At 44.9% G+C, this 16535-nt stretch overlaps 1 protein-coding gene across 7 annotated transcripts in view; it reads right to left on the bottom strand.

Annotated features, from left to right (window-relative positions):
* Positions 1–16535, bottom strand: part of vps13d (vacuolar protein sorting 13 homolog D) — a 73826-nt gene that overhangs the window by 42415 nt on the left and 14876 nt on the right. For all 7 annotated transcript variants that reach the window (XM_072366704.1, XM_072366703.1, XM_072366705.1 and 4 more), the window contains exons 15-28: positions 16459–16513; positions 15084–15260; positions 12579–12709; positions 12363–12495; positions 9953–12226; positions 9669–9820; positions 8289–9338; positions 7784–7874; positions 7518–7644; positions 7248–7428; positions 6835–7017; positions 2728–2881; positions 2031–2244; positions 349–520 (exon numbers count right to left, since the gene is read on the bottom strand). In XM_072366704.1, the coding sequence (XP_072222805.1) occupies positions 349–520; positions 2031–2244; positions 2728–2881; positions 6835–7017; positions 7248–7428; positions 7518–7644; positions 7784–7874; positions 8289–9338; positions 9669–9820; positions 9953–12226; positions 12363–12495; positions 12579–12709; positions 15084–15260; positions 16459–16513 (5094 nt within the window). The remainder of the gene's footprint in view (positions 1–348; positions 521–2030; positions 2245–2727; positions 2882–6834; positions 7018–7247; positions 7429–7517; positions 7645–7783; positions 7875–8288; positions 9339–9668; positions 9821–9952; positions 12227–12362; positions 12496–12578; positions 12710–15083; positions 15261–16458; positions 16514–16535) is intronic.

Genomic DNA, 16535 nt, shown 5'->3' with positions numbered 1-16535 from the left:
CTCAAACGGAAGGTGGAGGGGCACAAGATCTCTAACATCCACCAGCTCCGTGATGTCATCATGGAGGACTGGAAGAGGATTCCAGTGGCGACCTGTGAAGCTCCAGTGACTAGTGATTAGTTATTTTGAGGGGACAACAAATTTATACTGTTTTACAAGCTGTACACTGACTGCTTTATATTGTATCAAAGAGTCACATCTTCAGTGTTGTCCCCTGAAAAGATCTGATAAAATATTTACAAAAATGTAAGGGGTGTACTCTCTTTTGTGAGCTACTGTATTTCAGACACCACATATCTGCCACATAAACAACAGGTTTGTATATGTGAGAGTCGGTCTGATCCTCACATAGCTGCTGGGGTCCTGCAGGTTGTAGGGTCGCAGGAACTCTTCAACAGGCTCTCCCAGATTGTTCTCCAACAGGCCTCTGATCAGCTGGTAGTGCTTCATGTCCAGACAGCAGTGCACAGACGACAGGCTACCGTGGATGGACATGTCAGGCACGTCATGGCACAGCTCCCTGCCAACGATAAGTTTGGATTAATACACTGCTCAGACACCAGCACGGGGCACATTCATACAGTTTACTTCCTCAGAGGAAACCGACTAAACCATTCCTGAGCATCAGCACTCTAATGTTAGATGCTGCGGTTTACAACAACAACAACATGAATAAAACTAAACTGCTGAAACAGTCTTAAAGCAGCAGAGCACACACCAAATGGTAGCAGGTACCAACATAAAGAGGCCACTGCAAGTGGACCAAACCAGGGCAAAACCACACCAGCACATATGACAGCTGATAAGACGGGGCTCAGAGGGGTGAGTGTTAGCAGCAAACGTTCAAAGGAATCTAAAGTTTGCTACAGAACAGGTTCAGCTTCAACCAGATAAGTGTTTGGGAACTCATTAACCACTGGAAAATGTATCTTTAATGTTTTGTTGTCATGGAGCAATTGAATCTTTTTAAATGACAGAATCTGAACACCTACTCACTTTTAGTTTTACATACCAAACCAGAGTAGTAGAGATGGCTCAGGCCATTCCTAAAAATCAGTACAGTCTCTGAAAAATGAGCTAGACCAAAGAGTAGAGAAGGACATGAAGGGGACAATACAGGGAGGTCCTGGCTCTAATATCATACAGTATTTCAGTATTAGTTCAACAGTCAACACTGAATTGACTGAAGCTTTCACTTAAATCTGCCTAAAGATCTAAAGAACTGAAGTTAAAAACCTGATCTGATCAACTTTACAAACTGCTACCTAAAGTGAGGTATTGTTAAGTATTCTGATGATATGGCTGTTGTGGCATGTGTGCACAGTGGACAGGAGAAGGAGTACAGGGACCTTGTGGAGTCCTTCAATGGCTGGACCAAAAATAACTTTTTGCTCCTGAACACCACCAAAACCAAAGACCTGCTGGTGGACTTCAGGAGATTTAAAACTCCATACCAGTCAGTCTGCTTTGATGGAGGGGAGATAGAGACTGTTCAGACCTGCAAATACCTGGGAGTGGTGCTGGATAATAAACTGGAGTGGTCTGCCAACATAGAAACAATGTACAGGAGGGACCAGGTCAGGTCCTTCAATGCCTGCAGTGACATGATGTGCATGTTTTATCACACTATCACTGAGAGTGCACTGTTCTATGCTGTTGTCTGGTGGGGAAGTTGCACTACAGACAGAAACTGTAGGCGCCTGGACAAACTGGTAAAAAAGGCCAGTTATGTTGTAAGCAGAAGGCTAGACCCTCTCAGTGCTGTGGTGGAGCAACGGATGAGGAAGAAATTATATTCTGTTTTGGAGAACAATAAACATCCCCTAAGTATTTCGTAAAGTATTTCCTATTCTATTTCTATTCTATTCTATTCTAAAAGCTAATATAACACAGAGAGAAGTATAGTTTAGAGGATCTTTTTTTGACAACCTCAGTTCTTTTAAAGCACCGCTGTTAGCTGGACAAAAATAAACCAGCAGAAGGTTAACAAGAAAGAAGAGGGGGGGCTCATAACTTCAGACAGGGCGTACTTGTCCAGGTTGCGTTCCACTTTAAGCTTGAGGCGGCAGCAGCTTCTCAGCAGATTGTCTCCAGTTCGACGGACAGAGAATGAAGGAAAGATGAGGTCGGAGGATTCCGGTTTACCGCCACCATCCCACAGACGACAGGGAAGCCGCTCTGCAGCAAAGATATCCATCTCCTGCAGGTCCAGGGCCATGCAGTCCAACAGACACACGTGGTCTTCTAAAGGGACAGAAAGCCAGCAGCTTTCAGCAGTTATTTGAGCTTACAGAGCAGATTAGACATGCCATCAAGGATTCCAGCCTTCTGACAAAATGAAGACAAATGTCAGTCTACAATGCGTTTACTCTGTAGCTTTAAAATGAATTATTCCACCTAAACTTCCAAGAGACTGTGGAGCACTGTGCTCTGGTCACAGAACCTCCAGAATCTCCTGACTACACTTTGGACAGCTACATTCTGATTTGCTTCGAGCTTGACCTGGGGCCCGTCCTTCCTTTCACACTACAAATGTTAGTAGTGACAGATAACAACAGCACTGTAACTAAATGACATCACATGTTTACCCATTCAAGAGAAATCAGATATGCATGTCTACCCAATCTTCCCTGGTTGTGTTGTCTCTTGTGGCAGCCATTTTGCCTCCTACCACAAGTTATCATGGCGATCCCACTTTTCAAACGAAATCTTTGAAACTATGCCAACCTGGGCAGTGAGGTTGCTCCTCCTCAGGGCTCCTGCCTGTGTCTGAGGCTCCGGGCCTGCCGAGGGTGAACCCTGTGGATGAGGAGGAGCTGGAGGGGGAGCGTCTGGGCTTCTCCTGCTCACTACTTCTTCCAGCTGCATTCCTCACTCGCTCCTTTTTTAAAACAGGACCAAAACATGTGATCACTTCATACACACTTAAAACGCACTATGACTAAATAGGAATTGGATCATCTTCAGTGAAGCTTTGATATGGGTTCAGTATGTACTGAGCTTTCTGTTTAATGCTGTCCTTCAGTATTAACTGTGGAGGAAAACGCTGGAGCAGCAGTAACATTTTAGACAGTCCAGTGTCTTTAAAAAAAAAAAAACAAAAGACCAAAAAACCAAAAAACAAGCAGCACACAGTCAAGAAAGATTCATCAAACACACAGAATTCAAGCTTTAACTGGATCAGTGTGTGTGGAGCATGATAAGAGACAGGCCGATGTGGGTGATGATTCACTCAACCTGGACCTTTGTCAGGAGCCAAAAGTGTGTGTCGCACAGGGGTTTCCTCATCTCTGTTCTCATTACTTCAGTCGCAATTGACTTGATGAAACTGTACAACTGACATAACGGGTCTGATGGAGTTTCATTCCTGTTACCATGGGAACAAAGAAGCGCTGCCACCAGCCTGGTTTATACTTCAACATCAGAACACTCCAACACTCCAGAACTAAGAAGAGCTTCTACAGCTGCAGGTAGAACCCACTACAGAACTCAGCAGAGCTTCTACAGCTGCAGGTAGAACCCACTGCAGAACTCAGCAGAAATTCTACAGCTGCCGGTAGAACCCACTCCAGAACTCAGCAGAGCTTCTACGGCTGCAGGTAGAACCCACTCCAGAACTCAGCAGATCTTCTACAGCTGCAGGTAGAACCCACTACAGAACTCAGCAGAGCTTCTACAGCTGCAGGTAGAACCCACTCCAGAACTCAGCAGATCTTCTACAGCTGCAGGTAGAACCCACTCCAGAACTCAGCAGAGCTTCTACAGCTGCAGGTAGAACCCACTCCAAAACTCAGCAGAAATTCTACAGCTGCCGGTAGAACCCACTCCAGAACTCAGCAGAGCTTATACGGCTGCAGGTAGAACCCACTCCAGAACTCAGCAGATCTTCTACAGCTGCAGGTAGAACCCACTACAGAACTCAGCAAAGCTTCTACAGCTGCAGGTAGAACCCACTCCAGAACTCAACAGAGCTTCTACAGCTGCAGGTAGAACCCACTACACAACTCAGCAGATCTTCCGCAGCTGCAGGTAGAACAAACTCCAGAACTCAGCAGAGCTTCTACAGCTGAAGGTAGAACCCACTACAGAACTCAGCAGAGCTTCCGCAGCTGCAGGTAGAGCCCATTCCAGAACTCAACAGAGCTTCCGCAGCTGCAGGTAGAACAAACTCCAGAACTCAGCAGAGCTTCTACAGCTGCAGGTAGAACCCACTACAGAACTCAGCAGAGCTTCCGCAGCTGCAGGTAGAACCCACTACAGAACTCAACAGAGCTTCCACAGCTGCAGGTAGAACCCACTCCAGAACTCAGCAGATCTTCTACAGCTGCAGGTAGAACCCACTCCAGAACTCAGCAGAGCTTCTACAGCTGCAGGTAGAACCCACTCCAAAACTCAGCAGAGCTTCTACAGCTGCAGGTAGAACCCACTCCAGAACTCAGCAGAAATTCTACAGCTGCCGGTAGAACCCACTCCAGAACTCAGCAGAGCTTCCGCAGCTGCAGGTAGAACCCACTCCAGAACTCAGCAGAGCTTCTACAGCTGCAGGTAGAACCCACTCCAGAACTCAGCAGATCTTCTGCAGCTGCAGGTAGAACCCACTCCAGAACTCAGCAGAGCTTCCACAGCTGCAGGTAGAACCCACTCCAGAACTCAGCAGAGCTTCTACAGCTGCAGGTAGAACCCACTACAGAACTCAGCAGAGCTTCTACAGCTGCAGGTAGAATGCTGGTTATTGTGTTAGCTTCCAGTTACAGTCTGTAACATTTTACCACTCTGGATCTGATCAAAGCAGTGGACCATGTCAACACACACCAAGTGACCATTCACAGCCATTATGGTCTGAATGTTTGTGGGGGTGCAGACAGGCTACAAGGAGCCTGCAGTGGACAAAACATGGCTCTGTGTCTGTCTGACGCTAAAGCAAAAGAAATAGCTTCACCCTGTTGGCTCTATGGTTTTGGAAGGGGAAGTGACGTTCTTGTTAACTTATGATCAACAAACTCAGTAACTCTTCTACAGCATGTTTTCCAATAGTTATTTGATGATATTTATGTGAATTGTGCTCATTTAAAGACATCATGCCCCACAAACATGATCAAGTAGCTTAAGAACTTGGTTCAGTCCATTATACATCAGTTATCACTCAGAGCTTCAAAGCCCCACAGCATGATGACTCACACCAAACAGCAGCATGCTGCTCTACCTTGTAGTGGGACAGTTCCTTGTATGAACTTCCATGTAGTAGAATATTCTTCACAAGAAAAAAAACACATCCAGGATTGTCCTGAAGGTTAGTTGTGTTGGCACGTTGCACAGTTTTAAAGGTTTTTCAGGACAACACGTTCAGGGTCCTTTCACACTTAAGCTGCAGCAGAAATGACAAATGACTTGAAACTTCTCCTGTGGACCATTGCCCCCACAAAACTGTCCAACAGCTCAGTAAAAACAGATGTTCTCATCTGGACCCAACAGGACCATGGTTTGAGTCGCTAGTGTGGATGTTTTTAAGATGAGCCTGACTTTCAGTTCAATTAGAACTCTACCTTCACAGGACAAAACAAGCTAGTGTAGCACGTGGGGGGAAAAGGCCACTTCTTTACGTTAAAAAACAACAACATAAAGGAAAAAAATCATTAATAACTCATGAGAGCTGCTGCTGTAAATAATTATCATTATCAATTATTTTTATAACAAATTAAACTTCAAAAACTGGCTTGTACATTTTGTTGTTTCTGTTTTTTACTTATTTATTACACAAAAAATTATTTTAGTCTGTGAGGTTGCCTCCCTGAAGCATGGAGCAGGAGGTATGATGGTGTGGGGGTGCTCGGCTGATGATTCTAACCTGAAGGCACATTTAACCAGAACACACAAGGATGGAGGACTGCTTCATCACATGACCTCCACAGTCACCTGACCTAAACACAGCTGAGTGCTCTTTATATCTGGGAACTCCTTTAAAACTGTTGGAGAACATGTCAGGTGATCGCCTCAAGAAGCTGATGACAGGACACTGTTTAGCTCTCTTGTGCTCTGCATACGTGCTAGCTGCTCTGGGCTTTATGAACATCATTAAAATCCTTCATATAACAGAAAATGTCCCACTGTAAACTCTGTAATACACACTTAGTTCCTGGAACATTTCGGTGAACAGAGCCACTTCCGTGCTCTTCCATCTGTGTGTCTAAGGTCTGCTAGCTTAGCAAGGCTGTATGTCTAAGGTTTAGTTACTCCTCTGCCTCCTTTAGCGATAATGGTACATGTAACAAATGGAGCCTTTTTGTGTTCTGGAGGCGAGGTTATCTGAATTGGAATCTCGGCTCCACACTATTGAAAAGAACCCAAGAGCAAGTCAAGCCCCGCAAACTGGCGTGGAGCTGTGTCCCCCCACTAATCAGGAAGCGATCCCTCCGCAGACCCCACGCAGATGGGTCAGATACAAAATAAACAAGGTACCAAAACCATGCAACTTGGTGAAAGCTTCAAGTGCAAAAAGACCCTTAAACATATGACTTGCTGAACAAACATCAAACAGTTTGTTAGTTAAGGAAACGTACTTTACAGTTAACGGGCAATGTTGTATTCATTGAGCATTTCACTTCAGTTTCAGATAATACTACTAAAGCTATCAACTATAAGATTATGAGAAATTATCATTGTTTGTCGTAAAATGTTTGGCTTTTGGTATAAATTCATATTGGCATTACCATTAATTGCATGAATGAATACAGTGTAATTAGAAAGAACGGTTGGGAGCATTGCAGATGCCTTTGAACAGGTAGTGTGACTCACCAGAGAAGGGAAAAAGGCATGAGCCATGGTGAGTTTCTCTACCTTGTCTCGGTGGGAAAAGGTTCCATGAGCCCCAGCGGGCAAGAAGCAGTTCTGCACCCTCAGCTGGCCCAGGTTTGCCACAATGACCCTTGGCGACCGTGAGCTCTCTGGGATGACGATAACTGGGGCTCCAGCCTCAATATCCAGCAGGACTCTGGATGCCCGCTGTGCATGATCGCGCACCTGTAGGCAGAAACAGTAAAAGAGTGAGCAGAAAAGGTGGAACGGAAGAAAAGACACAAGCACGCAGCCAAGATCATGTCAGCTCGTAAGCTAGATGACTTTTTATCCAACTAGCTGAAGAGAAAGCAGCTGGCAAATATTAGGAAAGATTACTGGATAATATATGTAAAACCAGTAGGCATTATATGGTTATCAAACGGTGAAAAAACGCCCCAGCAGCCAGCACTCACAGCCTGGCCTTCCATCGCAGCCCTCTGTCTGCCGAGGACATCCTGCAGCTGGGTGAAGTGCTGGATAAAGGCCACCACCTCGGCCTGGAAGCGCTGGGTGTGGACATACTGCACCGATGCCATCTGCAAACATACTTTGATGTCACAATCCCGCTCCAGGTAAGGATCAGGTTGGCCGTACCTTGATGGAAAAGAGTATGAAGGTGATCAAAAACAGATCACCCCTTCTGAGGTCTTCCATATAGTTCAGAGTAAGTGTGCGACTCATACTTAAGAATGTTGAAAACAAGCGCATCTCCTCCTTGTGTGGTGAAGCGCTCTCTGTACAGGTCACCATGTGGCGTCAGATCACTCAGGGACAAACTTCCTAAACTGCCGTGTATTGCCAGGTCCCCGTCTGGAACATCACACATAAAGTGACAACACTCAACATTTATCCTCTGTATGGAGCTGCCGTATTAGGTCCATGAAAACGATGTCGTGAGGAGTGGTTGGTTCTATTTATGCAAGATGACTTCTAAGCTTTTCATACACACCAAGCATTTCCAGATGAGCAGACAATTTGGACACACTAGCTCTGGCAAGCTCATTGAGTTTCTTGTTCAGGACAAGAGACAAAGAATGAACCTAAAACGGAAATCAGGGACAGGTTTGGTTACACAGCATTCACTTCAGACCAGTCATGGAGAATCACCAAACATGTCGAAGAAAATCAAGATAAGAATGATACATTTTTATGAAAACTGGGGTCACAAATGACAAAAGACTATGTGGGTTCCAATAAGAATTGAAAATGGTGAATGATGGTTGTTTTAGCTTCACCCTGAATGTCTACCTCTTTTTCCACAAGTCTGTCAAATAATTTTGAAATATTCAACTTGATAACAAACATGTGATGGCTAACAGGAAGTTACTGATGGGTAGTGCCACTAACATCATTTTTCACACGGGGTTTGAAGTGTCCATGAACGTTTAACACCAGTCGACCATTTTCTCCAGAGCCAGACCGTTTAACCGCACGCATCAAGCAGTGTGACATACCTTTAGGTCCACTCTTGTGTTGATGACCTGTGCTACCTCTTCCTCACCGATGTCTGGCTCATACAGAGGGTGTCCTGGTACAGTCTGCAGAGACACTGGAACCTTCACTGCATGATTATTGGCTGTGGAGCCAATACCAAAGAAGTCCAGAATGACAACCCATGTCTGGAGTGTGATCAAAACATCCAGACAGTTAAAGTCGACATCCACACTTCGCCCCACACTGCCATAACGTGTTTTGAACTCTGGGTGATTTTGGTCCACCAGCAGCACATTTATATGAACTAACGAATCATCAAAGTCTGGGGGAGGCTGAGAAGAGGCCCTTTGATGTGTAGGAGAAGGAGGTGGAGTGCTGGGACAGTCTGGGTCCCTCTTGGACTTGCGAGTGCCAGATGAAGGGGTGCTGGGATGCCTCTGGTAGAGCTGGAAGACATTCTTGGCCTCCTCAATGTGGGCAGGCAGTGAGCGGGGCATGTCTGGGTAGAGAGCATTGGATGCTGATGGACAGCTCTGGGAAAGATACTCCTTTGGACAAAATGTGGAGGGCTTGGGAGCGCCACGAGACACTATCAAATGTTTATATTTCGACTCGGGGTTCGGCTCCAGGAGATCTTCCATTAGCAGTGCACGCAGAGCCAGCTGTACTCCAAGTAAGTGAGGGTGATCTTTGGTAAAGTCTCCCTCCAAATCTTGAAAGCGGACACTGACTAAGCCTTGAGAGCCCTGGGTCAGGTCAGCACTGAGCTGGACCTGCAACTCTGCCACATGCAAAGTGACTTTTAGTTGAGTGAATGACGAGTACTGAGCAGGTTTCTGCGACTGTAGAGCCAGAGGAGAAGAAAGGGACGAATGGGAGAAGCTAATATTAGGAGGATCCCTCGCAAACAGCCCTCCTTGGGGGTCAGGAAAGGCGTGGCCTCTGACAGAAGAAGGAGTTGGAGGGGGAGGAGTGGGAGGTTGGCTGGGTGTGACCTGTTGCTTCTCAATCAAGGACAAATTATCCAGCGTCTGGAGAACTTGTTCATACACAGGCTTGCACAGGAACACCTATCACACAAGTCAAATATTCATACATTAGTATGACACAATAAGGCATTATGGTATTTTTTTTCCCCAGTTAAATGCTTCATTCTCTTTCACTTTAATTTCATTCCCTTCTTTGTATGTTAAACCAGGGAGGACAGGGTAAATGTGAATGTCCATCCATCAACACCTCCCCATTTTCTAAACCCACTTAATCCAATTCAGCTGAGATTAGAACCAGGATTCATATGACTGTTGGTTTGTCCAAGCTTTTGACTGGTACTGTGTAAGTAACATACCCATTACTGGGGCCTGGACCTTTTGTCTAAAACGAAAGAAAGGATGACTGTATACCTGAACAGGGTTGACAAATTTGCCCTGAACTCTTAGTTGTCCTGTACTCTTGAAGGACTCCTCTGTGGTGAGTAAGATCAGCTGGGCATCTTCGTCAGCAGGGAGTTTCTCGAGGGTAAACTCTATTGTTGTGTCTTTAAGTATGTGGAAGGCTGATGAGGAAAAAGAATTGCGTGAATAGGCCACATATAAAGTAGAATGCATGCTTGAATCATTTTCCTTGAATAGAACCTAGCATTTGAAATGCAACTTGATGAAGAAGTGAACATCTGCAATCTTCTCACCTTTTCCCCGACTGAGGGATTCAAAGAAGTCTTGACGTGTGAATTGTGCTTCATCTTGACTGATGCTTCCATTGTGGGATGGTGACAAATAGTCAGCATTGTCCCCTCTGGGTGCCCTCTTCAAAACCAAATGACTAATGTTGAGGGAATACAGTCGTATATCCTTCACCAACACTTGTAGCCTCTCGTCTTGTGAGTCTTGGCCATTGAGAAAGTTCTGTATTCTAATGCTTCCTAGATGACCAACCAATAGCTCAGGGTGTCCAGGTTTACGGGGAATGGACACAACTGGTGACTCAATGCTGATGTTTAGGGTCAGCTTCACCAAGAATGTGTCTAAGGTGGATTCAAGTTCCTCTGCATGAACGTCTTCCTCATCCTCAAATGAATAGGCCCAGCTCTGACTCAAAGTTCGTGTTCTCCGTGAAGGAGTCTCAAAGAGTGAAACCATACCACTGTATTCTGCTGTTTTAGTGGCTAGAACTGTTGAAACTCTAGTGGCAGCACTTTTCAACATGGAGCGGAAATTGTCTTCCACCTCATTGGCCGACAGACTAAGCTCCCGCAGGAACTTGGCTGAATGGTTGTAGTGCAGAGATGCCATTTCGAGTTGCAGTGCACACTCCCCTTGGGATTTCTCCATAAGGCGAAAATTCAAAGCATCCGTGGGACATTCTCCTGTATCAGACAGAAATGTTAATCCATCCAGACTTGTGGAGGTGTGGTCAACACTACCAATACTAACCACAAATTGGCTTTGGCCTCCCTCTTGGGCCAGGTCCACAAGTTGCATGGAACCAAGTGAACCACTGATGTCCAACCGACTTCCCAGGGACATATTGACTTTGGTACCAGTGATACTGGCAGTGGCAATCTTCAGTCCTTTCTTCTCAGCACCCAGAGCAGTACCAGTGGACACAGTCCTAAGTAGGAGCAGGTTAAGGCGATGGATCTCAACAGTTAACTCTTTGTTCTGATCATAGGTGGACTGATATGCCCCGTCAGCTTCCTGGCTGTTAGGCTGCGCTATGTGTTGTGTTGCTGATGATGCCCAAGTGTTTTCTTCTTTGGGGAAAGACTTTTGGAGGAACTTGAGTAGCTCTACCATGGTCTCAGGGTTGAGAATGATGTCTAAGTTGTTGACCTGCATGCTTGTAACCTGAAGGGAGCTGTCAAGGTTCATGCAGGGGCAGTCTGAGCTCACAAACTGGTACTCCAGCTTAATGAGAGATTCTTGGTCTTTGAGGATGGAACTGAATGGGGATATGCTGCTGATGGGCAGATCAGAGGCTAACTCAGTATGGTTACCTTGATGCTCAGAGGACCTACCATCACATGACCCCGGAGAGGATGGCTGGCTTTCTCGGAGGCTGCCAGTTGGTATGTCAAAACTGAGATGCTTATGAGAAGCAACAAGGAGGTCAAAGTCTGAGCCATAAGTCTGTAAGGTGTCCACCAGGAGAAGACCATGCACAGTCAGAGAGACTTCAGCATCGTAAGGCCGCTTTACAAAATGAGCATTAGTGCCAAATACTTTGAGAACAGATATGTAGCGGCCATCACTCTCGACACCAAGCTGCATGTAGTTGATGTTAAATTCTGCTAAAAGCAGGCGGGATTCCACCAGGACTTCCCGTGTGTGCTGCTCTAATGTCATCACACTCTGAGTCAGATTCTTGGCTGAACCCTGCAGCTTCCAGGAGCTGTCCTCCCTGAGAAAGATCTTGTCATGGCGGAGTGAAAGAGGATCAGCAGACATTGTATTTGGACCTTTCTCTGGGCTTTTGTCTCCTTCACTCATAGGTGAACTGTTCAGCCTAGCAAGACAACTCCTTATGGCAGTCATCTTCTCAAGGTTGATATGGACCTTGAGATCAGGTAGTGTTCCTGATAGCACGGCCCCTGGCAGCTGGGGGTCTGATGTGTAGCGCAGTCTCTGCTCAAGCTGCAGCAACACATTAAACTTTTCAACCACATGTGTGGGCCCTACTTCACTTTCCTGAAGGTGTTTCCAGTTGTCCTTATAGCGACCGACCATTATCTGCAGGTCCTTAAATGACAATGAATACTTTTCATACAGCTTTCGGCTGTAGGCCTGTGTGCCCTCTGGGGATGTTAGGCTGGGAAGTTCAGGGCCCCTGACCTGTGCTTTTAAAGGCATGTCCAGCTCAGGTGGGGGAGACTCTGGTGGGGTGGCAAGAGGAGTCTTGTACTCATCATCACTCATGTCTTCTCTTTCAGCTTGAGTTGCTTTTGAATCAACCATACTGTCATCTTCAAAGAAAATAAGTAGCATTGGTAAGTGGGGTCAGTCAAAAACATCAGACACAAAAATGAAGAAGATTCAGTATTCAAAGATTTTTTGGGGCAGGGGGGGTCAGGGGAGGGGAGGAACTTCGGATTTTTTCACCTTGAGAGTTTGTCAGAAAAATCCTGCCTAAATCAACCACAACCAGCATGGGGTCCTCTGACTGGAAGTCATCAGGAAAGATCACCTGAGGTGCACAGATGTCCAGTTTCATGGTCCAACGCTTACTGTTTTCCTGCAAAACAAACACATATATGTTACCTATGAATAATCCAACTGCCACCTCTCTTATGTCACAGTTGATTCTATTTCTCTTACAATAAACTCTCCCACAAGTAGCTGATCTATGGTTTGTCGGATCTCTGCCTTGGTTTGCATCTTCAGCTTGTTGTACTGCCTTCTGGCAGCCTCTGTAACTCTCAACTCCAGCTCCGACTGATAGCCGAACCCTGGGTATGAAAAACAAACAAATAAGTTCAATAATCTGCTCACATTATCAATAAGTCTCTGAGTAACACCGGCTGTACCAGTGGTTTACATGGTTTGAAATGACGTGTAGTTGTTTTTGATGTTTTCTGCAATAATACTGTTCAGTCAGCTCATATTTACTGTCAACACACACTCTCCAGTATGTTGTAGAGTTTTCATTTCATCTTTAAGAAAATATGTAGAACTCAAATTTCAGAAAGGTTGAGACGCTGCGTAAAATATAAATAAAAAGATAATGCAATGACTTGCAAATCAGGTGAGTCCAGCACCCGGACTCTTCTGCTACGAAGCCATGCTGTTGGAACAGATGCAGGATGTGGTTTAACTGCTGAAATATACAAGGCTTTCCCTGAAGAAGACGTCGTCTGGACAGGAGCAGATGTTGCTCTAAAGCCTGTTTATACCTTTCAGCATTGATGGAGACTTTCCAGATGTGCAGCTTTCTGGTTCTATAGGCACTAATGCACCAATACTGTAGATGATGGAATATTTAAAGTTTTATATTAAAATTTTTCTGAAATTGCTCCACAATTTGCAGACCTCTGCTCATCTTTGCTTCTGAGAGACTCTGCCTCTCTATGGTGCCCTTTTTAACCCCGTTGCCAGTTAACCTCGATTAGTTGCAACATGTTCCACCTGCTGTTTCTCTTCGGTATCACTTCAATTTCCATGAAATTCAAGATGAGTTGATATTTTTTCTTCATTTAAGCAATCATTATAAGTGTTTATCATTAGCCTCAAACTGATACCTGATAACTGATGGTCAGTGTTGTTCTCAGTGTTCATCAACCTGTGCAGCATTCTTCTTTTAACAATCTGCTCCAGGGGCCGTCCCCAGCACAGAGTCAGCCTTCTTTATCAGTTTGTTCAGTTTCTCTGCTGTTTCTCTGATGCTGCTGCCCCAACAGATAGATATGCAACATTCTGCTGCAGACACTGAAGGACCTACGTTTCCATATGAAGTGCAATCTGTTCTGTCCTTTCTTGGAGACGGCCTCAGTAAATGAATTATATTTAATATAATTAATCCTACTCCCCAACAACTAGTTTAGAACTGTAGAAGCCTTTTGCATGAGAGGTGAAACGTCTTCAAGAAGCAAGAAAAAGAAGTTCAGTTGCCCTTATTCCAGGGTTTAGGCACAGATACAAAGGTACGGGTGAGTTAGAAGTGTTAGGAGAGAAGGCGTTCTCTGAAAAGACGAGCCTTCAGAGGCTGCTCTGATAGCATCTAGTAATGAGAACAGTCTGGACTGAGACTGCCTTGTCTGTAGGAATGACAGAACCAGACGAGGTTCCTGCGAGGAACACAGAGGAACACAGAGGTCCAGAAGGAGCGTCAGCCTGTACGACTTTAAACAGCTGCTGCAGACCCAGAAGTCACTGCACTGCTAAGCATGTTTACCTCACACAGCAAAAAACTGAATTATTGTGCTAGTCCGACCAAACTGGACTTTTAACATGGAGGTAAATGTGTTTTTCTGACTGAAAACGTACCACATCAAGCCTCTTAGACCAGAATAACAGCCTCAGATAATGCAAGTGGGGTTGAATCACTCAGATGGTGCTCTGTATGGGCTCCAACGTTTCATCTTTCTGTGGAAGTGCAATTCAATTAACAACTCGTAGTCACTTTCCAGACTGCCGCTCACCCTGAAAGTTAGGAGTCTATTATAAATGCCCCATATTGCTATATCTGCTACTAACCACCTTTAAAGTCACTTCATGTAACCTGATACCCTATGTGTTGCAGAATTATTTCAGCTGTCACACTGAAAGTGCAAACCAGCGATCCACCTGAGAACTCGGTACATGCTAACTTTGCTTTCTGATAAACTCGTTAAATCTCAAAACCCACCACATATATGTCAGACGTCTTTTAGGTAAAAAAAGATGTTAATTGATGTAAAAAAATCATTTCTGTTCGTGATTAAATTTCTGAAAAATAAAAAAAACGTGTGATGCCCGCTGCAGCATGGGCACAGACTCCTAAGGGTTAAAGACAACGTCCGTGCAGGGATTTCAGCTGCACTTCCATAATCTGCCACAGAGGAAGTTAGAAGCAGCAGAACACCTTGAATCTTTTCTCACAGTCCACAGCATCAGACATATGGAACTGCAGCTCCACTGTGCATGACCCGAGTGACCTGACTGATCTGAGTAAGGCAGCTTTAGGTCGAAGGTCAGTGAGTAGTGGAGCAAAATGTGATCAAACACCAGACACTGCCACGCTCAGAACCATCTGGACCAATGTGGATGCTAGGAAACCTGCTGGAGGAGGTAGTGAAGAGTGAACGCAGCGCGCTCAGAGGAGGAATGGTAAGTTTTGGTACTAACCTGAGGTGTGAACTCTTCCTTTGTAGAAGAACTCTGTGACTTTTTTTATTGCTTGTGGATTGTAGATGATGTTCAGTGGGCTAGTGTTCACTTCCAGTCTTCTCTCAAACTTCGACCTCACAGGATTGCGCTCGTATATCATCTCAAAGACCGGGGACGTGCACTCAGCACTGCATCCTGACCACACAGAAAACAGTACTTATCAGGAGTCTTGGTTGATTTTAGTTCCTGATCTCTTTAAAGGTCTGACCTATTCAATCACATTTCTAACTAGAACTGAATCTGTAACTGATTTTCTGTCTGCCACCAATTATAGTACAAATGATAGTATTTTTCACTTTTTATCTTTAATAAACCTTTTGAAATATGAAGGTGCACCAGAGAACAGGTCGATCATTATCCACAGACCTGAAAGAGTGCAGTGTTTGTACCGTTTCACATAAAAACAGGTTCACCAGGTTAAACGTGATGACTTTATTTGTCCATCTCCTTTTTTTGATACCCTTTTTCACATCTAATTTAGCATGTAGATGTTCCCACTAAAACTATCTGACTGAATCCTTTCCCAGTGCCAGCAACAGTGTGTTTTCTCAGAGCTTCGAGGCCTTCAACAAACAGAACTGGAGTTCAGTCCACTAACCATTACTAGATATAACAGAATATAATTTCCCTTTGGTAAAAATTAAATATTTTTCTTTTCAATATTACCTCCCAGGGGAGCCTGATGGGGTGGGTGTTACATTGTATCCTGTCGGCCATGTTGGACCACAGTTAGAAAAAGAGAGCTGTGGTCCCTTCACACCAAACACATGGACGCAGCTGGGGGCTGTGCTTACTCAGCCAATATGCACACAAACAAGAAGCTTCAACACTCGACGGGCCTGATGTTTAGAATAGTAGCAACGATCAGTCATAAGACCAGATATATGATTAGTCAGAGGATTTGATTGGCTGGTACCTCCAAATTCATCTGAAAATTACAAATATTCTCACGTTTCCACCACATTGTATGCTCGCAAAGCGAGGCCAAGGACCCGAGTTCAATTTGTCAATGCACAACGTTACCAATGAGAGGTGAGACTAAAGTGACACCCCTACCTGTGAGTTCAGCCTAACTGCTTCGAACTCTGTGATTTTCAGGTAACCATCACACACTAACAGGCTGGTGTGGGAGCCTGGTATGAAAGCAGCTTTAAAGCATCTTAAACACCCAGAGCGTCAAAAAGTGGAAAAAACTACAGGAAAGAAACTATTGTTCATTTCTAACCAGTAACAAAAATAAAAGAATATGCTTGGCAACAAGACCACCATCTCAGATAAAGCCTTACTGAATACCATATGATGTGGGGAGAGTTGAACTTAGAGTTGATCTTACCAGAAGCACTGCTGGACTGGCTCAGTGACTGGTTCACAGCAACAACAACTTTGTCCTGCAACAAGTGACAAGAAGTT

The sequence above is a fragment of the Leuresthes tenuis genome, unplaced genomic scaffold (assembly GCF_036924035.1).
Source record: "Leuresthes tenuis unplaced genomic scaffold, fLeuTen1.0.hap1 SCAF_16, whole genome shotgun sequence".
In the NCBI taxonomy this organism is placed as follows: Eukaryota; Metazoa; Chordata; class Actinopteri; order Atheriniformes; family Atherinopsidae; genus Leuresthes; species Leuresthes tenuis.
Note: the sequence above shows the minus strand (reverse complement) of the source record. Positions and strands in the feature narration are given on the sequence as shown.